The sequence below is a fragment of the Lepus europaeus genome, chromosome 17, assembly GCF_033115175.1.
Source record: "Lepus europaeus isolate LE1 chromosome 17, mLepTim1.pri, whole genome shotgun sequence".
Taxonomy (NCBI): domain Eukaryota; kingdom Metazoa; phylum Chordata; class Mammalia; order Lagomorpha; family Leporidae; genus Lepus; species Lepus europaeus.
In genome coordinates, this window is record NC_084843.1 from 62747757 (window position 1) to 62775657 (window position 27901).

General features: G+C 42.4%; 1 protein-coding gene across 16 annotated transcripts in view; it reads right to left on the reverse strand.

Moving 5' to 3' along the window:
• USP54 (ubiquitin specific peptidase 54) overlaps nt 1-27901 on the reverse strand; it is a 131128-nt gene that overhangs the window by 48700 nt on the left and 54527 nt on the right. For all 16 annotated transcript variants that reach the window (XM_062214121.1, XM_062214126.1, XM_062214123.1 and 13 more), the window contains one exon: nt 23998-24090. In XM_062214121.1, the coding sequence (XP_062070105.1) occupies nt 23998-24090 (93 nt within the window). The remainder of the gene's footprint in view (nt 1-23997; nt 24091-27901) is intronic.

Here is a 27901-nt window from a genome sequence, read left to right on the forward strand (position 1 = left end):
TGATACACAGTAAAAGTTAAATGGCAAAACCTTACACAATTTGGCCTGCTAATCTACTTTCAGCTTACCCCACACCAGTCACACTGTTCCCCACTATGCCCCAAATCTATCACACATGTTCTGGACCCAGGGCCAGAAAACTTGAAATCTCTGCCTGGGTCACTCTTCCTTTAGCTATCTGTATGGCTCAGATGCTCATTTCCTATAGGTTTTTATGCAAATATTATTTCCTCAATATAGTATTTCCTGGTCATCCTATTCAAAATTATAGGCTCCATTTTCCCTTATCCCAAGTCCTCCATGCTCACCTGTTTTATTTTTCTTTTTTAAAGATTTATTTCTTTTTGGGCCGGCACCATGGCTCAGCAGGCTAATCTTCCGCCTAGCGGCACGGGCACATCATGTTCTAGTCCCAGTCGGGGCGCTGGATTCTGTCCCGGTTGCCCCTCTTCCAGGCCAGCTCTCTGCTGTGGCCAGGGAGTGCAGTGGAGGATGGCCCAAGTGCTTGGGCCCTGCACCCCATGGGAGACCAGGAGAAGCACCTGGCTCCTGGCTTCGGATCAGCGCGGTGCACTGCCCGCAGTGCACCGGCCGTGGCGGCCATTGGAGGGTGAACCAACGGCAAAAAGGAAGACCTTTCTCTCTGTCTCTCTCTCTCTCTCTCTCACTGTCCACTCTGCCTGTCAAAAAAAAAAAAAAAAGATTTCTTTTTTTAATAAAGATTTATTTATTCATTTGAAAAGCAGTTACAGAGAGGCAGAAGCAGAGAGAAAGAGAGAGGGAAAGAGGTCTTCCATCCGCTGGTTCTCTCCTGAAATGGTTGCAATGGCCAAAGCTGGGCCAATCCGAAGCCAGAAGCCAGGAGCTTCTTCCAGGTCTCCCACATGGCGCAGGGGCCCAAGCACTTGGACCATCTTCTACTGATTTCCCATGCCACAGCAGAGAGCTGGATCGGGGGCAGAGCAGCTGGGACTCGAATCAGCACCCATATGGGATGCCAGCAGTGCAGGCAGCAGCTTTACTCACTACACCACAGTGCCAGTCCCAAGATTTATTTCTTTATTTGAAAGGCAGAGTTATACAAACAGAAGAGAGACAGACAGGAAGAGATAGATTGTTCATCAGCTGATTCACTCTACAAATAGCTGCAATGGCAGGGGCTGGGCCAGACCAAAGCCAGGAACCAGAAACTCCATCCAGGTCTCCCACACGGATGGCAGGGACCAAGCACTTGGGTCATCTTCCACTGCTCTCCCAGGCACATTAGGAGGGAGCCAGATCTGAGGAAGAGCAGCCAGAATTGAAATCAGGACTCATACTGGCATAGCAGGAGGCCACTTAACCCACTGTTTGCCACTGTGTGGACCCCCTTACCATGTATTTTACTTGCAAGATTCTACTCTCTAGAATATAAGAACACAAATATGTATGAGGACACAAATTTTTAACCCTTTACTCCCTACTACACTCTTAGCACTTAGAATGGTACTGGAATATAAAGGGTCAACAAATGATATTTTTGAATCAATGAATGATGTGGAATGGATAGATCTTACTAAAGAAGATATTACTGAGTTTCCTCTCTTTAAATTTTTTCTTTTTATTTTTTTAATTTTTTGACAGGCAGAGTAGACAGTGAGAGAGAGACAGAGAGAAAGGTCTTCCTTTTTGCCGTTGGTTCACCCTCCAATGGCCGCCGCGGTAGGTGCGCTGCGGCCGGCACACCGCGCTGATCCGATGGCAAGAGCCAGGTGCTTATCCTGGTCTCCCATGGGGTACAGGGCCCAAGCACTTGGGCCATCCTCCACTGCACTCCCTAGCCACAGCAGAGAGCTGGCCTGGAAGAGGGGCAACCGGGACAGGATCGGTGCCCCGACCGGGACTAGAACCCGGTGTGCCGGCGCCGCAAGGCGGAGGATTAGCCTAGTGAGCCGCGGCGCCGGCCGACCTCTCTTTAAATTTTTAAGATTTATGTATTTGAAAGGCAGAGTGACAGAGAAAGAGTGAGACACAGATGGCAAGAGCGCTCTTTCACCCTCTTTCACTCCCCAAATGTCTACAACAGCCAGGGCTAAAGCAGCTGAAGCCAGGAACCAGAATTCCATTTGGGGTTTTCACATAACTAGCAGAGAACTAAGTACTTGGTTTAGTCATTTTTTTCAAGAGTCCAAAACTTTGTCTAAAAACAAACCAATGAGAAATTATTTCTAGCACCAGCACCATGGCATAGTGGTTAAAGTCCTGCCTGCAGCGCCAGCATCTTATATGGGCACCAGTTCAAATCCCAGCTACTCCACTTCCTATCCAGTTCCCTGCTAATTGCCCGGGAAAGCAGCAGAGGATGGCCCAAGTTCTTGGGCCCCTGTATTCACATCACAGACCTGCCTGGAAGAAGCTCCTGGCTCCCAGCTTTGGATCGGCTCAGCACCGGCCATTGCAGCCATTTGGGGAGTGAACCAGTGGATGGAAGACCTCTCTCTCTCTCTCTCTCTCTCTCTCTCCCTATTTCTCTCTCTACTGTTCTCTGTAACTCTTTCAAATAAGTAAAATAAATATTAAAAAAAGAAATTATTTTCAGGATATTTCTGTACAAATTTAATATTTTCAAACTTTGACTAACTTATTCTTTCTTAACTAGGCTTCCTAGTACTCTAAGGCATCCACTGTTCCTAATGAATAACCTACTTTCTGATACATAGCAGTAGTCATACATCATCTTAGGGAGAAATACAAATGTAATCAATCCCATTACTTACTTTTTTTTTTCTTTACTAAAATGTGGTTTATTACACAAAGTTTAAAGAATCCCCAAGCACCCTTAAATTTATTAAAAAAAAAAAAATCAGCATCCTTTGTAAAGTTACAATTTGTATACATGGTGACACCTTTCTTCTGTACAGCCCAAGTCTGAGACACTGATGAGGAAACTTTTAATAGAAACAAGTAATTCAAACCACTGAATTTTCTCAGATCACTTGGCTATGTCCTATGATTCAAATGACTCTGAGAAAGGACAGGGCTCCACTAGAAGATGGCATAGTGTAAGAGCTAAGAACATGAACTCCAGAGCCAAACTGACTAGGTTCAAACTTCAAAAAGTTCATGGAAACATGTATTATGAAAAAACTACTACATAGATTTCAAACTTTAGTTGCACACAAAAACTTATCTTTTAGTTCCATTTTTCCATGGACCTTTTGAAGTACCTCAAATATCTATCTTGGATCCCTACCTGGCAGCATGACAGGTACTATCCATATTTTAGGTTATTATGTTATTGTATCTGGAGTCATTTTATGTTACTAAAGAGGATTTATGCCAGGGTTCTGTGGTGAAGACGGGCCCTGAGTCAGAAGCTTCTATCTTGGGCTACTTCTGGGGTCTCTGAGACCTGAGTAGGAGGGATCAAACTTCTCTATTCAGCTGCTCCCATTCAAGGGAGGCCGATTTCCCCTGACCTAGATATAACAAGGGTTTCATGGACAAAGGAAAAAGTCTCAGGTCAGAGTTCTGCCCGCACCCACAATGGGTCTGCAACAAACAGTTCTGGCTGTTGCATTCAGTGGTATCACTGTTTCCATGCAATATTCTTTTCCTATCTATTATAAGCAGTCTTTTCCAAATATACAAAGTATCTGAGTACATTCTGAACAGCATCTGACTGCATCTCCTTTATTTTCTTACTTTAATTATTGTTGTCTTGCTCTGCTATTGTTAGGAAGAAGCAAGTGTACGAGGGATGAAGCAGCCCGAGCCTGCCAGCACGCATCTGGGAAGCTGTAGCTCCGGAAGAAGCTGCGGCACAAAGCCCCTCTGTTAAGGCAGCACACTAACCACTGTGTGTCCCTCTCACATGAGCACAGGGCTGGAACCGGCCTCCCCCTGTTCCCTTTTTCACCCTCCTCCCACCTTTCCCAGAGGGAGATCCTGTTCACACCAAAGAAAGCCAAGAACATTTAGTTCAGCAGTAAGAACAGGTGGCAGCACCAATAAGGAACAAAAACTGGTATTCTTCCAATCGCTGAGTTCTATGGCAGGGAGGGAGAAAGGGTAGGGAGACTAAACCCCTGTGGGGTCCCTGACAGTTCCATTTCAACAAGAAAAGAAAACCCACCTTTGAGGTTTCTCTTTGATCTTCTTCACAGGGTGAAACCAAAGAGGTCTTCCTTTTCATTCTCAGGAAAAGGCAATTATTTTTTGTCTGTTAACTATTTTCTTGGATACAGTACAAAAGCAACAAGACTCTAAATGACTAAAAGCAGGTGATTCCCCACCCAGCTCTCTTGGATCAAGTAGCAAACAATTCTATCCACATGAACACATAATTATTTGGATTAGTAAAAACCATGTAAATACGACAGAAGTGCCATAAAGACAGAAAATCTTTGTGCTTTGGCAGCTACAAATGCAGCTGTTGCCCAAGCTTTTTCCACTGAAACACAGGCTTTTGTCTCTAGGCAAGGAACAGTTGTTTGTTTCTCTCTTGAGATTTCCTAGTCTTACATCTAAAAGAAGTCAAGAGTAGAGAAGGTGGGGATTTAGGAGAAAGGCAGTGACTAATTTTGGTGCTTTGTGGATCCAAAGTCTTTGGAAAGTGCCCCAGTCAGCAATCTAACCCATCACTGAGGGGGATCCAACATTATCTTCTGCAAAGGCGAGACACACTTTCCACCTTGCCACTAACTCAACTCTTCTGGTTTCCTTCTTTATCTGGGCTTCCCAAATCATCCTTTTTCTCGTGATCACTCCTTTCTCTACACCTCCTGGGAAACCATAGAACCTAAATATGGCCAATCTAGCCTGTTTGTAAACATAATCCTCTGGAAATAAGATACAGGACTAGTCCTTAAGGATACTAACTTCCAGAAAACAGAAATTTCACTGGTTTTTGTGTTCATAAGAATATTGTGGCAAAAAATATGCAAATTTACCCCTTGGTACTCAAAACAATAATAAAGGATTCTTAATATTTTATTGTAGAAAATTCCAAATGTACAAAGAGTAGACAGACTAGCATAATAAACTCCCAACTATCCATCATCCGGTTTCAACAATTATCCACCCATGGCCAACCTCACCAACTGCCCCACTCTTAGACCATTTTGAAGCTCATGCCAAACATTTTTCATTTGTACATATTTCAGAATACATCTGTTAAACAGAGAATTTTTTATTTAAAACATAACAACATTGTCAACGCACCTCAAAAGGTAAAAAAAAAAAATACTTAATATCATCAAACATCTAGTCAGTATAATAGGAACTTCATCCAACTTTGGAGAAGGCAGAGAACAGCTAGGTAGTTTCTCCCTTGGGATTCTCTAAACTTATGTCTAAAAACCACTACCTATTGGGCTTCCCGGTTAGAAAAGTATTCATATATCCTATATCAGTCCATTTAATCTAAATTCGGTTATCAGTACCATATCTCCCCCAAGAGTCCAAGGGTTTATTTGCATTTGATTCATAACCCTGTATTTTGCATTTGTAGTTGTGGGGTTTAAGAACATCATAACCTACCTATTACACTCTTTATCACTATACAAAACACAATTCCACATACACACAAAGACAGAGACAGGTAGAAACACCAAGACTTCAAGACAATGCATAAAAGACAGAGATGAGCCACATTCTGGGGCATTGCTTTTAGCGGGGAATCATAAAATAATGTTGAGTTGTGGTGTTATGGCCTAGCAGGTAATATCACCATCTGCAATGTTGACATCCCATGTGGGCACTGGTTCATGTCCCAGCTGTTCCACTTACGACCCAGCTCCCTGCTAACTGCCTGAGAAAAGCAGCAGAAGATGGTCCAAGTGTTTGGATCCCTGAATTTATACGAGAGACCTAAAGGAGTCTCCTGGCTCCTGCCTTCAGCCTGACTCAACTCTGACTGTTGCAGCCATCTGGGGAGGCAGTGGAGGGGGGTGGGGCAGCAGATGTTAAAAGATCTGTCAGGGCCAGCGCTGTAGTGTAGTGGGGGTAAAGCTACTGTCTGCAGCGCTGGCATCCCATATGAGCACTCTCTGCTATGGTCTGGGAAAGAAGCAGAAGATGCCCAAGTCCTTGGGGCCCCTGCACCCGCATGGGAGACCTGGAAGAAGCTCCTGGTTACCGGCTTCGGATCGGCCCAGCTCTGGCTGTTGCAGCCATCTGGGGAGTGAACCAAGGATGGAAGACATACCTCCCTCTCTCTCTCTCTCTCTCTCTCTCTCTGCCTCTGCCTCTGCCTCTCTGTAATTCAGCCTTTCAAATAAATAAACTTATAAAAATCTTTTTAAAAAAAACAAATAAAAAAATGTATCTCTCCCTCTCTATATATAACTCAGATTTTCAAATAAATAAATAAATCTTTTCAAAAAATAATGTTGAACATATTGCCTACTGATTTTTTTTTTTAAGATTTATCCATCTATTTATTTGAAAGGCAGAGTTACAGAGAGGCAGAGGCAGAGAGAGAGAAAGAGAGAGAGAGAGAGACAGAGGTCTTCCATCCATTGGTTCACTCTCCAAATGGCTGCAACAGCCACAGCTGCACTGATTCAAAGTCAGGAAATCAGGAGCTTCCTTTGGGTCTCTCATGCAGGCGCAGGAGCCCAAGGACTTGGGCCATCTTTCACTGCTTTTACAGGCCATAGCAGAGAGCTGGATCAGAAGTGAAGCAGCTGGGACTTGAGCTGGCGTCCACATGGGATGCTGGCACTGCAGGTGGCAGATTTACCTGCTATGCCACAGTGCCTACCCTAACGTACTGGTTTTTGACAAAAGTGCTCAGACCATACAGTGGAGTAAGGATAGGCTCTTCAATACACGGTGCTGGGCAAAACTGGATTTGTGTATGTAGAAGAATGGAATTAGATCCATATGTCTCACCATATACAAAAATCAATTCAAGATGGATCAAAGACCCATATTTAAGACCTGAGACTATGAAGTTGCTGGAAGAAAACATAGGGGAAACACTCCAAGATACTGGCACAGGGTATGACTTCTTGGACAAGATTCCCAAAGCACAGGCAACAAAAGTATAACTAAACAAATGAAGCTTTTGCACAGCAAAGGAAATGATCAATCGAGTGAAGAGATACCTTACAGAATGGGAAAAATATTTGCAAACCACCTATGTGACAAAGGATTAATATCACAAATATATCAGCAACTTACAAAACTCAACAGCAATGGCCAGCTCTGTGGCACAGCAGGTTAAAGTCCCGGCCTATGGCACCAGCATTGCATATGAGTGCCATTTCTTGTCCCAGCTGCTCCATTTCCAATCCAGCTCCCTACTAATGCACCAGGGAAAGCAGCAGAGGATGGGCCAGGTCCTTCGGCCTCTGCACCCACATGTGGGTCCTGGTAAGGCTCCTAGCTCCTGGCTTTGGATCAGCTCTCAGCTCCGGCCATTGTGGCCATTTGGGGAATGAACCAGTGGATGGAAGACCTCTCTCTCTGTCTCTACTTCACTCTGTAACTCCATCTTTCAGCTCAATAAAATAAATGTTAAAAAAAAAAAAATAGGAAGCCCCACCAATCTTGAATGGTCAATTCTTTTTTTATAGAAAACTTTTATTTAATAAATATAAATTTCAAAAGTACAACTTTTGGATTACAGCGGTTCTTCCCCCCATAACCACCCTCCCACCCGCAAACCATTCCATCTCCTCCTTCTCCCATCCCATTCTTAAGATTCATTTTTAATTATCCCTATATACAGATTTCAACGGTCTGTACCCACACAGACACATAAAGTATAAAGTACTGTTTGAAGACTAGTTAGGACAGAGGTCCTACAAAGGGAGCAAGTGCACAGTGACTCCTGTTGTTAATTTAACAATTGACACTCCTATTTATGACGTCAGTAATCAGAGGCTCTTGTCATGAGCTGCCAAGGCTATGGAAGCCTCTTGAGTTCACAACTTTGACCTTATTTAGACAAGGTCATAATCAAAGTGGAAGTTCTCTCCTCCCTTCAGAGAAAGGTACCTCCTTCTTTGATGGCCTCTTCTTTCCACGGAGATCTCACTCACAGAGATTTTTCATTTAGGTCATTTTTTGCCACAGTGTCTTGGCTTTCCATGCCTGAGATATTTTCATGGGCTTTTTAGCCGGATCCGAATGGGATGGTGAATTCTTGGTCCTCATTTCATTTGGTGTCTCAGTATCATTTAACTCAGCTGATCTGTAAAATATTTTCTTCCCATAGCTTTCAGGGCACCACACTCTCCTGGCTTTCTTTCTATCCCATTGGCCATTTCCTTTTTCAATTCCAGGACTCAAGTCTCAAGGCTCTGACTTATTGACTCCACATATAGTCATTCACACTCTTAGTGGGCTCATCATCAAGACAAAGAGCATAACAAATGTTGGGGAAGATGTGGACAAAGGGAAACACTAACACACTATTGGTGGGAATGTAAATTAGTGCAGCCACTGTGGAAAGCAATGTGGAGACTTCTTAAAAATCTAGAAATAGATGTGCAATTCCCCTTCTAGGTACATACCCGAAAGACTTGAACACGATGTATCAAAGAAATACCTGCAACACCATGTTCATAGCACCACTGTTCACAATAGTCAAGATTTGGAATCACTGGCACCACGGCTCACTAGGCTAATCCTCTGCCTGCAGCACTGGCACACTGGGTTCTAGTCCCGGTTGGGGTGCCGGATTTTGTCCTGGTCGCTCCTCTTCCTGTCCAGCTCTCAATGTTGTGGCCCAGGAGAGCAGTGGAGGATGGCCCAAGTGCCTGGGCCCTGCACCCGCATGGGAGACCAGGAGAAGCACCTGGCTCCTAGCTTCGGATCAGCGCGGTGTGCTGCCCACAGTGGCCATTGGAGGGTGAACCAACGGAAAGGAAGACCTTTCTCCCTTTCTCTCTGTTTTTACCTCTCTCACTGTCCACTCTGTCAAAAAAAAAATAATTGGAATCAACCAATGTGCTCATCATCAGATGAATGAAAAAAGAAAATGTGGTATATATACACCAAGGAATATTATTCAGCTATAAAAAGAATGAAATTCTATAATTTGCAGCAAAATAGACACAACTCCGAGGACATCATGTTGAGTGAAATGAAACAGGCCCAGAAAAAAACTGCATGTTCTCTCTTATATGTGGGACCTAAATTAGAATGAGAAGGAGGAGGAGGAAGAAGAAGAAGAAAGAGAGACAGAAAGGTCTGTATCAATATTGCTGAAAATATAGTTTTATATTTCCAGATACAGACATTTCAGGACATCTTACAAACAAAAAGGTACTTCTTACTCCCCCCACCATCAGCACCATTCCCTGGCTTTTAAGACTTACACTAGCGTTCTTAAAAAGAAAAATCACTAATTAAGATTTGTCGAGTTTAATCAATCAACGCAAAATTCTCTTTTTGCTTATAACAAAAAACACTCTGTCCTACATCCTGGCACTGCAAAGCTCTAGTACAATCCCTGGAAGGAGAACAAAATCTTTGTAGCATACTAAGTACAGAGGACGGATTTCCTCCCCTGAACAGAGATAAATAAATAAGCCAACACCAAAGTAAAGCTATACCCTGGGGGCTGGGGGCTGGGTGCATGACACCAGATTCAATATGAATAATAAATACGAAGTCTGGACTACAGGCATGACAACAATTAAGGTCCAGAAAAAATCTTTTAGTGATACTAGATGGGAATAAATTTGGAGTTTCTGAGGGAGCAGAGTAATTAGCACACAAACTTCTTTTATTTGCTAAGTCAGGGTTGATAGGCGTATAGTTCAAAGTAAGTAAAACAACACACTGACTCAAATTCTTTTCAATGAAAGCCATTATTACTAAAACCCATGCAAGTTTCTGAAGCTGAAATTATTTTAGGGACTTAGGATCAAGTAACACAGGAAAAAAAAAATAGTACATTTTGCCAGACCAAAAGAAGTGAATAATCATAAATATTTTGTAGAAATCACCAAAAGAAACTATGAGCACTGCATAAAATAGAGAGAGAGAAGATCACAAGACATAGGAATATTGACAAATGTTCATAGAGCAGGAGGAAAGAAAATATTAAAGACACGAACCGAAAGATGTTCATTGAAGGCCAATTCTAAGTGCATTTCAGGAGTTGGTACAAGGTAAAGTATGTAACTGAGAAAAAGAACGGTGATGCATCTCACCATTTAGTCCCACAAAGAAGGGCAAATACCCTATAATAGGATCAGGCCACAGGAAACTTGTTTAGCCAATAATTCATCTAGGAACACATTAATGTTACTTTTTGTCCTTAATAGTAGGTTGTAGGGGTCGACGCTGTGGTATAGCGGGTAAGGCCGCTGCATGCGATGCCAGCATCCCATATGGGCACCAGTTCAAGACCCAGCTGCTCCACTTTTTTTTTTTTAAGATTTATTTATTTATTTATTTGAAAGGCAGTTAGAGAGAGGCAGAGGCAGAGAGAGAGGTCTTCCATCTGCTGGTTCACTCCTCAACTGGCCAACAGCCAGAATTGAGCCAATCAGAAGCCAGGGGTAAGCAGTTTCTTCCGGGTCTCCCACATGGGTGCAGGGGCCCAAGGACATGGGCCATCTTCTATTGCTTTCCCAGACCATAGCAGAGAGCTGGATCGGAAGTGGAGAAGCCGGGACTTGAACCAGCACCCATATGGGATGCCGGCACTGCAGGCAGAGGCTTTACACACAATGCCACAGCACCAACCCCTGCTGCTCCACTTCTAATAAGCTCTCTGCTATGGCCTAGGAATGGTGTAGAAGATGACCCAAGTACTTGGGCCCCTGCACTCACGTAGGAGACCTGGAAGAAACTCCAGACTCTTGGCTTTGAATCAGCCAGCCCAGCTTGAGCCCTTGTGGCCATTTGGGGAGAGAATCAGCGGATGGGAGACATCTCTCTCTCTCTGTCTCTATAACTCTGCCTTTCAAATAAATAAATCTTAAAAACAAAAAGAAAAGAAAAGTAGGTTGTAGACTAAACAATTATACTCCAAAATAAAGTTGAGAGGCCAGCGCTGTAGCACAGTAGGTTAATCTTCTGCCAGTGGCACTAGCATTCTATATGGGTGCGGTTCTAGTCCTGGCTGCTCCTGTTCCAATCCAGCTCTCTGCTTTGGCCTTGGAGAGCAGTAGAAGATGGCCCAAGTTCTTGGGCCCCTGCACCCACATGGGAGACCAGGAAGAAGCACAAGGCTCCTGGCTTCGAATCAGTGCAGCTCCAGGCATTGCGGCCATCTGGGTAGTGAACCAGTGGATGGACGACCTCTCTCTCTCTCTTTGCCTCTGTCTCTGTAACTCTGCCTTTCAAGTAAATAAATAATATTTAAAAAAAAAAAAAAAGAAGAAAGAAGAAAGAAGAAGAAGAAGAAGAGAGAGAGAGAGAGAGAGAGAGAGAGAGAGAGAAAGAAAGAAAGAAAGAAAGAAAGAAAGAAAGAAAGAAAGAGAAAGGAAGGAAGGAAGGAAGGAAGGAAGGAAGGAAGGAAGGAAGGAAGAAAGAAAGGAAAGAAAGAAAGAAAGAAAGAAAGAAAGAAAGAAAGAAAGAAAGAAAGAAAGAAAGAAAGAAAGAAAGAAAGACAGACGGTTGATTTGGGGGCAAGTATTTGGCACAGGATTGAGACACGGCTTAGAACACTGCAGCTCCTATCAAAGTCCTGGGTACGCTTTCGATAAAACACACCCTGGGAGGCAGAGGTGATGGCTCCAGGTACTGGGTCCCTGTCACCAAATTGGGAACCCAGCTTGAGTTCCAGGGTCCTGACATTAGCCTGGCTAAGTCTTGGCTATCTATGAGCCTTAGAGAAGTGAACCAGCAGATGGGCGAACTTGCTCTCTTAGCCTCTCAAATAAAATGAAAATAAATAAATTAAAAGTAAGAAGAAATTTGACTTCATAGAATTGGCAAGCTCTTACAGTATTTCAACTAAGAAATATCAAATTTAGCCTTAGAGAATACAAACAAGGTGCTGGCTCTGTGGCACAGCGTGTTAACGCCCTGGCCTGAAGTGCCAGCATCCCATATGTTCACCGGTTCTAGTCCTGGCTGCTCCTCTTCTCACCCAGCTCTCTGCTATGACCTGGAATAGCAGTAGAGGATGGCCCAAGTCCTTGGGCCCCTGCACCTGCATGGGGGACCTGGAGGAAGCTCCTGGCTCCTGGCTTCGGATTGGCACAGCTCCAGCTGTTGCAGCCGTCTGGGGAGTAAACCATTGTATGGAAGACCTCTCTCTCTCTGCCTCTGCCTCTCTGTAACTCTGCCTTTCAAATAAATAATAAAATCTTAAAAAAAAAAAAAAAAGACAAAAGCAAATGAAAGGAAAAAGACAGACACTAACATCTCAGTAACAGAAATCCAACAACTTTTAAAGAGTATATCACTCCAGGAAAGCAGAGTTATTTATATTATGGTCTGGGCACTGTGCTAGACACTGAAGAAATACTAAGAGGGAATATGAATTGAGCTCCCTTCCCCAAAATGTATTTGGCCATGCTAAATACTGGTAAACTCAAACAGGCGTATTTTTTAAAGTTCATGAAGAAGGAAACTTTCTGAAGCTGAGTTCTGCAAGGTATATGTGGTTTGGCAAAACACAGAAAATAATCCAAAGTGAATGGTGCCTGAAATGTCTGGGAGATAGGCATAGCAAGGGTACCATCTGCTACCAAAGCTGAAATGGAGAGTGTCTAGGGAAGAGAAAGAGAGGAAAAGAAGTGTGAAATTAGGTCTTAAAACATCTATAATCACACATTTTTAAGTGATTTAAGAGACAATTAGGAGTCACTTCAAGGTCTTAAGACAGTAACTTTAAAATAGCAATCCAGAGTATTATTAGGTTAAAGTAAATAAAGTAGGGCCGGCGCCGCGGCTCACTAGGCTAATCCTCCGCCTGCGGCCCCGGCACACCGGGTTCTAGTCCCGGTTGGGGCACTGGATTCTATCTCGGTTGTTCCTCTTCCAGGCCAGCTCTCTGCTGCGGCCCGGGAAGGCAGTGGAGGATGGCCCAAGTGCTTGGGCCCTGCACCCGCATGGGAGACCAGGAGAAGCACCTAGCTCCTGGCTTCGGATCGGCGCAGCACGCCAGTGGTAGCAGCCATTATGGGGGTGAACCAACGGAAAGGAAGATCTTTTTCTCTGTCTCTCCCTCTCTCATTGTTTAACTCTGCCTGTCAAATAAATAAATAAAGTAGGAAAATACTACACATAGAGAAAATTTAGAGATCTGAAAACAAGTATTCTTCTTACAGAAATACTAAGCAAAAGGCTTATTGATAGAAGGATCACAAGACAGAGAGGAAACCCAGAATGACAATCTCTGTGTTGGAGTTCAGGCAATTTCTAGTTTTCTTTATAGTTTAGTGTGCTTTCTAGAATGATCACAGTACTTTTCTATATTTTATAACAAAAAATGATCACACAAAAAACCGAATGTATTATGTACTTATAATCACTTCTCAGCGTTTTTTCTAAGATCAAGTGTAATATATATTTGTATATGTTCAAATGCTACATATACGGGCTGGCACTGTGGTGTGGAAAGGCAAGCTTCCACCTGCAGTGCTGGCATTCCATATGGGCATCAGTTTGAGTCTCAGCTGTTCTTCTTCCCATCCAGCTCTCTGCTATGGCCTGGGAAAGCAGTAGAAGATGGCCCAACTGCTTGGGCCCCTGCGCCCATGTGGGAGAACCAGAAGAAGCTCCCGGCTCCTGGCTTTGGATTGGTGCAACTCCAGCCATGGAGGACATTTGGAGAGTAAACCAGAGGATGGAAGACATCTATCTCTCTCTCTCTCTCTCCTCTCTCTCTCTCTGCCTCTGCCTCTCTGTAACTTTGCCTATCAAATAAATAAATAAATAAATATTTTAAAAATGCTATAAACATAGCCAAAAAATAAATAAATATCCATGTGCCCACAACCCAATTAAAGAAATGGAAAAATAAACACTGAGTTTGAGGCTCCCCAGGTGATTACATCCTCCTCCTTCCATCTTGCAGAGGCAACTGCTATCCCAAATTTGATGAAAATCGTTCCCTTTTTCTCTATTAGTTTTATGACATGCATGAATCTCTGAAAAATATGTACTTTGGTTTTGCATGGTTTTGATTTGTATATAAATGGAATAAAAATTTACATAATCTTCTGTGACCTTTTTTTAAAAAAGATGTATTTACTTATTTGAAAGGCAGAGTTAATGAGAGGCACAGAGAGAGAGAGCTGTGTCGTCCACCTGCTGGTTCACTCCCCAGATGGCCACAATGCTGGAGCTGTGCCGATCCGAACCCAGGAGCCGGGAGTTTCTTCTGAGTCTCCCACACAGGGGCAGGAGCCCAAGGACTTGGGTCATCTTCCACTGCTTTCCCAGGCCATAGTAGAGAGCTGGATTGGAGGTGGAGCAGCTGGGACTCGAACCAGCACCCATATGGGGTGGGGCACTACAAGAAGTGGCTTTACCAGCTACGCCATAGCACTAGCACCCGACTTGGTTTTTCTTTAATTCAAAGTGGTATCTTTGAGATTACTGCAAACTGAGAAATTTAACTGCAGGCCACTTGTTTTTACTATTACATGATATTTTACTATGGGAATAAAACTATAATTTTAAAGTCTACTCTACTGTAGTTGAAATCAGTTATTTACATTTTTTCTCTATCACACAAAAACGACTAGTTTCAACATTCTCAATATCTTTCCAGTATATCACATATCAAGACATTTTCTAAAATATGCCTAGAAGCGAAACTTCTGGGTGGTAGCTTATGTATAAGTTCAATTTTACTAAGCAACGACAAAGTTTTCCCAAGTAGTGGTATCAGTTTATATTCCAAATAGCAATGTATAAAAGTTCCCACTATTCTACCTTTCTGGTGACAATTTTATCAGCTTTTTTAATTTCTGCCAATCTGAAAGGTTAATTGCATTTCTTGAGTTGCTACTGCAAGGAAGCATCTTACATATGCTTGGGGTCCATTTAGGTTTCCTATTCTCAGAAATGCCTATCTATATCTTTACTCGTTTATCTTTTTAAATTAATTTTTTTATTTTCATTTTACTTGAAAGGCGGAGAGACAAAGAGAGAAATGAGAGAGATCTCCCATCACTGGTTCACCTCCCCCTCGAACACCTGCAACAGCAAGGGCTTCATCCGAGTCTCCCATGTGGGTGAAAGGAAACCAAGTATTTGAGAAGAACCAAGTATTTGAGTGTGCACCTACCTTTTAGGGTGCACACTAGAAGGAAGCTAGATGTGAAGTGGAGTAGCTGAGACTGAACCAGGCACGTTGATACGGGATGCAGAGGTTTTAAGCAGTGATTTAACTGTAGCACCACACAGCTGGCCATCATCTATCTTTTATTTATGCTTGCAGCGCTAAGCTAGATACTAACCCTTTGACGACTTACATATATCAGATATTTCCTTCCAGTTTGCAGTCTTGTCTATTTTATGGGGTCTTAAGTTCTTGAACTTTCTACAATAAAATATTTATTCATTTTAATCTTGTATTTTGTGCCTTTTTTACTTATTTATTTTCATTTTATTTAAAAGGTAAAGAGATGGAGAGAAACCAAGAGAGATCTTCCATTCACTGCTCACTATCCAGATGCCTGCAACAGCTAGGGCTGGGATAGGCCAAAGCCAGGAGCCTCCAACTCCATCTGGGTCTCCCAAAAGGTTTGCAGGGACTTAAGAACTTCAGCAACATTTGCTGCCTTTCAGAGTGCACATTAGCAGGAGGGTAGTTAGGAAGTGGAGTAGCTGTTGAGACAAACCAGTCACTCTTAAATGGGATGCAGATATGAGCATCCAAGGGGCAACCTAACCACTGCAGCAAATGCCCACCTTTTCATGTCTTATTAAATCAGTCCTTTCCTATTTTTGAATCATGACATTATTTCATATTTTCTTTTGAAACTTTAAAAATGCTGTCTTTCATATTTTAGTCCTTGATTCATCTCAAACTCTTATTTTTGGCATAATACCAAAATAGGATCTATTTCTCTTTTTCTATATGGATAACCAATCATCCAAACACCATTTATTGAAAAGTTCACTTTCTCTTTTGATTCACAGAGCAAATGGTAAGCTTCCAATGTCTGTTTCTGAATTCTTGATTTTGTTCCATTGATTTATTCATCTTACTGTAGCCAAACCACAATATATTAATTATTATAGTTTTATAACAACCCTTGATTTCTGGTAAAGTATGACAGTCATTTATACTGTTGGCAGAATACTCATATTTCTGGCTCTTCCCTCTTGTAAAAATCATGATGGGATCATATTTCTTGGCCCCACTGTGGTTCAGTAAGACAAGACATTAGCTCTTGCCAAGAAGTTGTGAGGAGAAGGAAAGTTACAGCCTTTATCTGCCGATGCCAGTTCTATGTTCCCCTGGCATAGCAACTAATAATATCCAGTATGATTTTAGCTTTGGCACCTGAGTCCTGAGTGACTATAATGAGTAGGGTTTCCCTACTAACCTGGATGGAATTCCAGGCTCCTGGTTTCAGCCTGAACCAGCTGTTGGAAGGCATTTGGGCAGTGGACCACCAGATGAAAGCTCATTCGCTCTGTCTCTGCCTTTCAAATAAAGTCAAAGTAAATAAATAAAATTTCAGAATTGACTTTTCTCAACCTCAAGAAAAAAGTTGCCAATCAGACTATACATTATACTACTGCTTAATTTATGAAAACAATGGAAGACAGCATTGTTTAAAAAAGCTAGAGACCAGCGCCGGCACCCCAGGTTCCAGTCCCGGTTGGGGCACCAGATTCTGTCCCAGTTGCCCCTCTCCCAGGCCAGCTCTCTGCTGTGGCCCGGGAGTGCAGTGGAGGATGGCCCAAGTGCTTGGGCCCTGCACCTACATGGGAGACCAGGAGAAGCACCTGGCTCTTGGCTTTGGATCAGCATGATGTGCCAGTCGCAGTGCGCCAGCCGTGCTGGCCATTGGAGGGTGAACCAACGGCAAAGGAAGACCTTTCTCTCTGTCTCTCTCTCTCTCTCTCACTGTCCACTCTGCCTGTCAGAAAATAAATAAATAAATAAATAAATAAATAAGCTAGAGACATACAAATCCTATGATACAGTAATTCCAGCCCTGGGCATCCACACAAAAGAAACAATACACATATGTAGACATATACAACTATGTTCATAGCAATGTTGCTCATAAAATTCAAATACCAAAAGCAATTCAAATGACTATTAGTAGTAGAATGGACAGTGATTTACTTATGCAAAGAAATACAACAATGAAAATGAACAAAAAAATCACAAAAACATGAATAATTTTATAAAACTATTGCTGATAAAGACACAGAATGCATATAGAATGATTCTATTTAAAATGAAGTTTCAAAACCAAGTAATTTTAAAGTAGTTTTATCATTGATGTATCCATTCTATAAACAAGGACATGATTATCACAAACAGTAATAAAGTGGTTATCCCTAAGAAAATGGGCGATGTGGCCGAGAAAAAAGGTAAAGTGAAGATCTATGGTGCTAGCAATATTCCATTTATTTATTTATTTAGATTTTTTAATGTATTTATTTGAGAGGTAGAGTTACAGACAGAGACAGGAAGAGACAGAGAGAAAGGTCCTCCATCAGCTGGTTCATTCCCCAAATGGCCACAGTGCCCGGAGGTGGGCTGACCAGAAGCCAGAAGCCAGGAGCTTCTTCCCGGTCTCCCAACAGGTGCAGAACAGTTGAGGGGCCAGAACAGTTGAGCCATCCCCTACTGCTTTCCCAGGCCATAGCAGAGAGCTGGATTGGAAGAGGAGCATCTGGGATTAGAACTGGTACCCATATGGGATGCTGCTGCCATAGGCAGAAGCTTAGCCCACTATGCCACAGTGCCAGCCCCAGCAATATTCTATTTTGACCTAAACACTGTTGCCACTTGAAGATTACTCATTATATTGAATTTCTGTGATAATTTACATAAATATCTTACAACCTTTATTAGATTTATTCATATCTACCACATACACATTGCTGTTATGACAAAAGCTTTTTTCAATTTTATTTTCTGCTTGTTGCTACTTATAGAAACACAACTAAATGTGCTACTTTAATCTTTTTTTTTTTTTTTAAGATTTATTTTTTATTTATTTGAAAGACAGAGTTACAGAGAGGTAGAGACAGAGAGGGGGTCTTCCATCCGCTGCTTCACTTCCCAGATGGCCGCAACAGCCTGAGCTGCACTGATTTGAAGCCAGGAGCCAGGAGCTTTTTCCGGGTCTCCCATGTGGGTGCAGGGGTCCAAGGACTTGGGCCATCTTCTATTGCTATCCCAGGCCATAGCAGAGCTGGATCAGAAGAAGAGCAGCTGGGACTCGAATTGGCGCCCATATGGGATGCTAGCGTCGGCGCTTCAGGCCAGAGCTTTTTTTTTTGTGGCCATTGCACCACAGTGCCAGCCCCGCTACCTTAATCTTTTTTTTTTGACAGGTTGAGTTAGACAGTGAGAGAGAGAGGGAGACAGAGAGAAAGGTCTTCCTTCCATTGGTTTACCCCCAAAATGGCCACTACGGCCAGTGTGCTGCAGCCTGCCAGTGAATCATTAAGTCCTCTTAGAAGTGAAGCCATTCTATTAAAAATAGTTAACTCTCACATAATACTTACAAGGTAATTTATATTGTTTTCATTGACCATTTTTAAAGATTACTTATTTGAAAGGCAGATTTAGAGAGAGACAGAGAGGGAGATCTTCCATCTGCTGGTTTACTCCCCAAAGAGCTGCAGTTTGCCAAGACTGTGCTGGACAGAAGACAGGAGCTTTATATGGGTTTTCCATGTGGGTGCAGGAGACCACCTTCCACTGCTTTTTCTCAGTTGTTTTAGTAGGGAGCTGGATTGGAAGTGAAGCAGCCTGGAGTTGAACTGGCTCCCACATGGGATGCCAGTGTTGCAGGCGGCAGCTTACCCCATGGCACCACAATGCCAGTCCCCTGTTGCCCTTGTTTTAAGTGTGTTACTTTTTTTTTTTTGGACAGGCAGAGTTAGACAATAAGAGAGAGAGATAGAGAGAAAGGCCTTCCTTCCGTTGGGTCACCTCCCAAATGGCCACTACGGCTGGTGTACTGCGCTGATCCAAAACCAGGAGCCAGGTGCTTCTCCTGGTCTCCCATGGGGTGCAGGGCCCAAGCACTTGGGCCATCCTCCACTGCACTCACGGGCCACAGCAGAGAGCTGGACTGGAAGAGCACTGGGACAGAATCCGGCACCCCAACTGGGACTAGAACCCGGGGTGCCGGCACCGTCAGCGGAGGATTAACCAAGTGAGCCGCGGTACCGGCCATTCTTATATGCAACAATCTGCTATACACTCTTACGGATTATTTTATTAATCAGTAGATTCTGGGGATTTTTAAAAATAGTCAATCATGGGGCCAGCACTGTGGCATAGTGGGTAAAGCTGCCGCCTGCAGTGCCAACATCCCATATGGGCGCTGGCTGGAGTCCCAGGTGCTCCACTTCCAATCCAGCTCTCTGCTGTGGCCTGGGAAAGCAGTGGAAGTTGGCCCAAGTCCTTTGCACCCACGTGGGAGACCTGGAAGAAGCTCCTGGCTCCTAGCTTCTAATCAGCACAGCCCTGGCTTTGCGGCTATTTGGGGAGAGAATCAGCCGATGGAAGACCTCCCTTTCACTCTCCCTCTGCCTCTCTGTCTCTATCTCTCTGTAACTCTGCCTTTCAAATAAATAAATAAATCCTAAAAAAAAAAATAGTCAATAACATCATCTATAAATAACCAGAACTTTGTTCCTTCCTTTCTAATCTTTGTATTTTTCCTTTGTTTTTCTTGTCTTAGTATATTGGTTACAATCCAGTTCAAAGATACAATATATTATTTTCATATTCTATAAAAATATTTTTAAAGTGGGAAATAACAGCAACATCCTTCAGGTAGAATTAAGTTATGATGATTCACTCCTTCATATACTTTCAAGAAATCAAGCTCTCCAGCCTGGATGAAGGAATATTTCTTCAAACTACTATTTTAACAATTTAAATTTCTCAGCTACTAGAATTCAAGCTCGGCTCATCCACACTTTCAAATAATCCATCTGCACTGTAAGTCTATTATACTTTTCAAATTAATTATACAATAATTAAAAGAATGCAAGCAATGCAATCTAAAATGTGAAGCGTATGTAAACTACAGCCTAATTATTTGATGTTTATGTAGCACTGAGAGATTGAAAAGTACTTTAGGGAGGAAAAAGTTAAACCTTTTATACCCTTACAACATAACAAAAGAGGCAGGGTAGGAAAATAAATCTCTTAGACCAGGCCGTGATGTAATCAGGAAAGTACCAGAATTCCAGCACATTCCCAGAGTTATGAAGATCCAAAATAACAGCCTTTGATCTCCTAAACCCATTTACCTTCCATCACAAGCAAATTCTTCTCTGAAGGGGTTTCAAGATATTTCCTCCAACAAGTTAATAGAATAACTTTCCTTTTGTACTTGGGTGTCTCAGAGTGTGTTCTGTGCAGCCTGGTTGTTGATTTTCTTTATCTCCCAGGCTTATAATGATACTGATTTACATTAAAATAACAATTTGTCCCTCTGGAAAATGAAACATAACCTTGTGGCAGCCAATTGTCCAGAATCTCATCTGGGTCAATGAAGAGTACAACATAGCCCTGATCAAAGGCATGGTAGACGTCATATAAGTTCCATTATCCCTTCATGGTACAGGTAAGTTTCTACTTATAGTAGATTCCTCTACCAGGGATTTCTCCAGGATTTACATCTTTCCAGCTAAGTATCTCCCTAGCATTGTCTTAATGTTATGAATCAGACCTCCCTTGCACTTGTTAACCAAGCGCTGGGTTATTTCTTATTTACCTAAACTTAAAATCCATGTACCATTCAGAAAATCAGGTCAAATGTTCCTTTGAATGAACTTCTGTTTAAATGAGCAAAGTAAAAAATGTTACAATCAACTTGTAATTTAAAATTCATACTTAAACTCCTCAATAAATCAATAATTTATTCTGTTTTGCTACAAGTTACAATGATTCCAAACAAAGATGCTTGTGAACCAAGTAACAAGAAGTTCAGAAGACTTACTTATCTCCTAAAGATATGTCTATCATGGACTTAAAATTTCAAATTCATACTGGCCAAAAGATCTTTCTTTTTTTTTTTTTTTTTTTAAAGATTTACTTATTTATGTGAAAAGTAGAGTGACAGAGAGAGGAGAGACAGGAGGAGATCTTCCAACTACTGGTTCTCTCCCCAAATGGCAGCAATGGCCAGGACTAGGCCAGACTGAAGCCAGGAGCCAGGTACTTGTTCCGGGTCTCCCACATGGGAGCAGGAGCCCAAGCACTTGGGCTATACTCTGCTGCTGTCCCAGGCACATCAGCAGGAAGCTAGATCAGAAGTGGAGCAACCAAAACTCAAATTGGCACCCACAGAGCATGCTGGCATCATGGGTGGTGGCTTAACCCTCTATACCACAATGCAGTTCCCAAAGAATTTTCAAGGGACCAGTGTTGTGGCATAGTGGGTAGAGCCTCAGCCTGTAACACTGGCATCCATGTGGGTATTAGTTCAAGTCCTAGCTGCTCCACTTCCAATCCAGATCTCTGCCAATGCTCGGGGAAAGCAGCAGAAGATGGTCCCTGCCACCCACATGAGAGAGACCTGGACAATGTTCCTGGCTCCTGACTTTGGTCTGGCCCAGCCATGACCGTTGCAGCCATCTGGGGAGTGAACAAGAAGATTGAAGACCTCTCTGTTTCTCCTTCTCTCTTTGAAACTCTACTTTCAAAATAAATAAATCTGGGCCAGTGCTTGGTGCAGTGAGTTAACACCCTGGCCTGAAGTGCCGGCATCCCATATAGGCGCCGGTTCGAGACCCGGCTGCTCCACTTTCAATCCAGCTCTCTGCTATGGCCTGGGAAAGCAGTTGAAGATGGCCCCAGTCCTTGGGCCCCTGCACCCGCGTGGGAGACCTGGAAGAAGCTCCTGACTCCTAATCAGCATAGCTCTGGCCGTTACGGACAATTGGGGAATGAACCAGCAGATGGAAGATCTCTTTCTCTCTCTACCTCTCCTTCCTCCCTGTGTAAGTCTGACTTTCAAACAAATAAATAAATCTTTAAAAAATAAATAAGTAAATAAATCTTCCAAAAAATAGATGTAAAAGCAACTAAATTAAAAATGTAATGATTACATCCAAGCATCTTCATGAAAGACCAAAAATTCAGACTTCATGAGATTAAAACATGACTTTAAAAGTTTACTCAGAACTCATTTAAATGAGGTAGATTCATCTAAACACAAATTATCCATCATATATTTGGACCAAGGAAACAAGGGAAAGCTACATATTGTAAAAACAAGCCACAGCGATGCAGTCCTTCATACATCACAGTTCTTTCTCTTTTGCAGCATACCTAAAAATCTCTGAGTCCGAAATGTCTTGATATGGTTCCTGCCTCCCATGTGGGAGACCTGGATTGAGTTCCCAGCTCCCAGCTCCCAGCTTTGGTCTGTCCCAGTTCTCGTCTTGGCAAGTATTTAGGGAATGAACTAGCATGTGGGATTGCGTGCTCTCTCTCTCTCTCTCTTCCTGCCTGAGATCTTGTTTTAAAAACATTAAATGTGAGGGGGCCAGCATCGTGGCATAGCAGGTAAAACCACCAACTGCAACAACAGCATCACAAACAGTGTGCAGGTTCAAGTCCCAGCTTTTTCACTTGAGATCCAGCTCCCTACTTATGGCCCAAGAAAAGTAGCAGAAGATGGCCCAAGTTCTTGGGCCTCTGCCGTCCACATGGAAGACCCAAATGAAGCCCCTGGCTTTGGTCTTGCCCAGCCCTGGCAACTGCATCTATCTGGGGAGTGAAACAGCAGATGAAAGATATTTCTCTCTCTAATTCTGACTTTCAAATAAATAAATAAATCTTTCTTTAAAAAATAATATGAAATATGGTAATGTGAAAAATGGGGAAGTGGGAAATCTTTAATACTGTTATTACTCAATAAAAAGAGTTTTTACAAAACCTAGTTTTAACAAATAATAACTTCATTAAAATAATGAATTGTTTATTCTTTCAAAATGACAAATTAGCTTTTCAGGTAAATAAACAAAGTAGAAGCACACTGGAGTAAGAATCCTATCACATTAAATCAGCTATTAAAAGGTTTAGGAAAAGAAACCATCAATCTGAGCCATACAGTAATTCTTTCAAGCAAGCAAAGTTAATCATATCCATTTCTGTATTAAACCACAGGCAGATAATTCAGGAATAAATTTAGAATTGCGATGATTAAACAAATATCTTCAATATTGACCATCTGGAACATTAATATTAGTAAGAAGAAATAATCTGAAATAACTGCCATTTAAAAAAAAATTGGTGGGGCAGGTGCTGTGGTGTAGCGGGTGGAGCCGCTGCCTGCAGTGCCAGCATCCCATATTGGTGCTGGTTCAAGTCCTGGCTGCTCCTCTTTCGATCCAGCTCTCTGCTGTGGCCTGGAAAAGCAGCGGAAGATGGCCCAAATTCTAGGGTCCCTGCACCCACATGGGAGGCCTGGAGGAGGCTCCTGGCTCCTGGCTTTGGATTGGCGCAGCTCCAGCCATTGCAACTCCGGCCATTGCAGCCGATTGGAGAGTAAACCAGTAGATGAAGGACCTCTCTGTCTGCCTCTCCTTCTCTCTGTGTTACTCTGACTTTCAAATAAATAAATAAATAAATCTTTAAAGATTGATTTGAAAAGCAGAGCATCAGAGAGAGAGGGAGAGAGAGAGAAAGACCTTCCATCTGCTGGTTTACTTCCCAAAGGCTACAACAGTCAAGTCTGGGCCAGGCAGAAGCCAGAAGCCAGAAATTCCATCCTGGTGTCCCACATGAGTGGCAGGGGCCCATGTACTTGGTCTGTCTTCTGCCATGAAGTGGGGCAGCCAGGACTCAAACCAGTCCTAGGAAATGGAATACTGGTGTAGTGGCTTAATCCACTGCACCACAACGCTAGCCCATCAAGTACTTACCTTGAGAGCACAAAAGATACAGGAATCTCCCATGCATTTGTGAGTTGTGAGCTGCCTAAAACTACGTCGGAAGATGTCCAAGTGCCACAAAACCTGATGAAAATGGGAAAATACATCATTAATCTACAAAGAAGCACATTTAACTTTAAGAGCTAGGGCAAACATAGGTAATGGCTGCAAAAGATTTATTTCTAAGAGAAAGCTACTTCTTTTTTAAAGATTGATTTACTTATTTCCTTAAAAGGCAGAGTGACAGACAGAAGGACAGAGAGATAGAGAGATCTTCCATGTGCTGGTTCATTCCCCAAATGGGTACAACAGCCAAGTCTGGGCCATACCAAAGCCAGGAGCCAGGTATCAGGAATTCTACCCTGGTCTTCCATTCAGGAGAAAGGGACCCAAGTAGTTGAGTCATCTTCTACTAGCTCCTCAAGTTCATCAGCACAAAGCTGGATCAGAAGCAGGGTAGCTAGGATTGTACCTGCCTGATGATGTCAGTGGCAGCTTAATCTACTGCACCACAACACTGGCCCCAGAAAGCTCATTCCAGTATATTAAAATACACACACACACACACACACACAAAAGGCAAGATATCGAACAAAGGAACAAATGTGCATATTCTAGAAAAGATTAATTTAAACATTAAGAGAAAGTCATGGCAACAATATGGTGTAACATAAATCAAATATGACCCTGAGGAACGGAAGACACAGATTGAGAAACTCAATTCAATCTGAGAAATTTAATTAATCAGAGTACCTAAGTTCAGTTTTTAACTCTGGTTCCCACTTCAAGTTTCCTGCCAATGTAGATCCTAAGAGGCAACAGGCAATGGCCCAACTAATCAGGTCCCTCACCACCCACTTTGGAGACCTGGATTGAGTTCCTAGCTCCCAACTTCAGCCTAACTCAGTCCTGGCTGTTACAAGCATTTGGGGAGTGAACTGGCAGATGGGAGCTATGTCTGTCTGTCTTGTCTGTCTACTATCTGCTCTCTCTCTGCTTTTCAGATTAAAAAAACAAAAATGTGATCCTGAAAAGGAAATTTATGGGTCACAAGCTATAGAATAAGGGTCTCTTTATTCACTCAAGAAAAGCAAGAATATTTTAAAACCATATGGGGCCATATGGGGAGTGAACCAGTAGATGAAAAATATCTCTCTCTCTCTTTCTCTCTGTAACTGTCTTTGAAATAAATAAATCTTTTTTTTTTTTTTAAAGAATCCTCAGGGGCCAGTGTTGTGGCATAGCAGGTAAAGCCATCATCTACAGTGCAGGCATCCCACATGGGCACCTGTTCAAGTCCCAGCTGCTCCACTTCCGATCTAGCTCTGTGCTGTGGCCTGGGAAGGCAGTGGATGATGGCCCAGGTCCTTGGGCCCCTGCACCCATGTGGGAGACCCAGAGGAGTCTCCTGGCTCCTGATCAGCACAGCTCTAGCCAATGCAGCCAATTGGGGAGTGAACCAGCGGATGGAAGACCTCTCTCTCTTTCTCGCTCTGCCTCTTCTTCTCTTTCTGTGTAACTCTGACTTTCAAATAAATCAATAAATTAAAAGAAAAAAAAAAAAGGAATCCTCAATCTTTGAACCTTTCTGAGACAGATGTGACCTCCCTAAGACAATTCTGGCTCGGCTTCTGATGCCAGCTTCCTACAAATGTGCAACCTGAGAGGCAGCAGGTGATGGCTCAAGTACTTGAGTCCCTGTCACCCACATGAGAGAACCACATGGAGTTCCAAACTCCTAGCTTGGGCCTGGCTCAGCTCTAGCTGTTGCAAACATATGAGGAACAAACCAAAAGATGAAAGATTCCTCTCTTCAGCAGCTTTCCCAGGCCATTAAGCAAAGAGCTGGACTGGAAGTGGAGCAGCTGGAACTCAAAATGTTACCCATATAGGGACACTGGTGCTGCAGGTGGAGGCTTAACCTACTATGCCACAGTACCAGCCTCAAGGACACAAGTTCTTGAGCCATCACTTGCCACCTCCCAGGATGCACATTAGGAGGAAGCTGGAATCTAAAACAGAGCCAGGACTCAAACCCAGGCACTCCAATTTGTGATAAAGGCACCTTAAGTTACATTTGATTGTTATAACAAATGCCCGCCTCTAAATAACACCTTTTTATAACAAATGTATTAAGTTCAACTTATCTGTAGCAAACACAACTTTCATATCAAAAGTTAGAACATTATAGGAAAGGCACTGTGGCACAGCAGGTTAAACCACTGCTGGGTATGCCCACATCCTATACGGGAGATTACCTAGTACAAATGCTGACTACTCTGAACTTCCAAGTTAGCTTCCTGCTAATGAGCAGATGATGGCTCAAGTATTTGTGTTCCTGTCATCCACATGGGAGAGCTCCTGACTTCAGCCTGGCCTATTCTCAGTTGTTACAGGCATTTGAGTAGTGAATCAGTGGATGGAAGATCTCGATTCAGTCTCTCTCTCTCTCTGATGCTGCTTTCAAATAAATAAATAAATAAATAAATAGTTTTTAAAGTTACAATATTAGCTCATAGTTACAATTATATTCAACTTGCAACATGATTATAATAGAGACTCCAAAACCATCAATGTCTCAACCTTTAAGTATGGATAAAGAAATATGTATGTGTGTACATACAGCATTTGTTGTATAAGGCACTGGAAATTAAAATGGAAAGTAACAAATATTGTTTAAATTGGCAATATAGCTACCACACATAGAAAGAAACAGAATTACAAAAGCAGGATTATGGCCAAGAAGGAGATAAATACACATCTATATCTATTGCCTGTTTCTAAATTATAAAAAGTTTTATCAGTATATAAAGCTATTCAAAAAACTCATATGCATCATCTAGGGGGAAAATCTGACCAATCCAAGTTAACTGCATAAAATGTGTGATAGTGATGAAGGAAAGTACATAAACTCTTTTTGAAGATTTAAAGCATATGATTTTTTAATGTTTTCAAATAAAAACTTGGAAATTTGAGAGAGAGTATAAAATTTTTATTACATAGGTAAGTTTGGCAAGATTCTTGTATAATAAATGAGGAAACTCAGATACTATTACCTGTATTAGGTTAGGCTGTCTACACAAGAGCTAAAACTAGAATCCAGATCTCATAATTCCCACGTTCAGTGCTATTTATACCAAGTGCACTGTCTTTTCTTTTTTTTGTTTGTTTGTTTTTAAAGATTTATTTATTTATTTGAAAAGCAGAGAAAGAGAGAGAGAAGAGAGAGAGAGAGACCTTCCATTGGCTGGGTCACTCCACAAAAGACTATAACAGCCAGTGCTGGGCCAGGCTGAGCCAGAGTCTGGAACTCCATCTGGGTCTCCCATGTGAACACAGGGCCCCAAAGACTTAGGCCATCTTTCACTACTTTCCCAGGCATATTAGCAGGGAGCTGAATTGGAAGTGGAGCAAGTGAGACTCACACCAGCACTCACACAGGATGCCAGCCTTGCAGGTAGCTTAACTCTCTGTGCCAAAACACTGGCCCCCAAGTTAATATTTTACCTAAGTATAGCTATCTTGGGTAGCAGATTTCATTTACTTTTACTCTGAAAAGCAGAATAGAAGGGACAGTAATTACTTAAATGTTAGACCACAGGGGATGGATCCAATAAACTAAGAGCCTGAATAGGCAGTCAGGAATTTTGAAATTCTGAGACTACTATGGTGGCAAACAATAGCAAATGGGCAAATCTAGGGTAAATAATCACTTTGGGAGAATTTACTTTCCACTAGCTCTGTTCAAGTATATCTGACAAGATACCAATCATGAGCTAATACATGAGAGGGCACTGAGAGATGAATTGGACAAACATTGGACTCCCTTCAGTGTGCAGGCTGGGAGTCTGAATATTATGAGAGAAGAACAATATGCTTGAAAGTCTTCCACTTG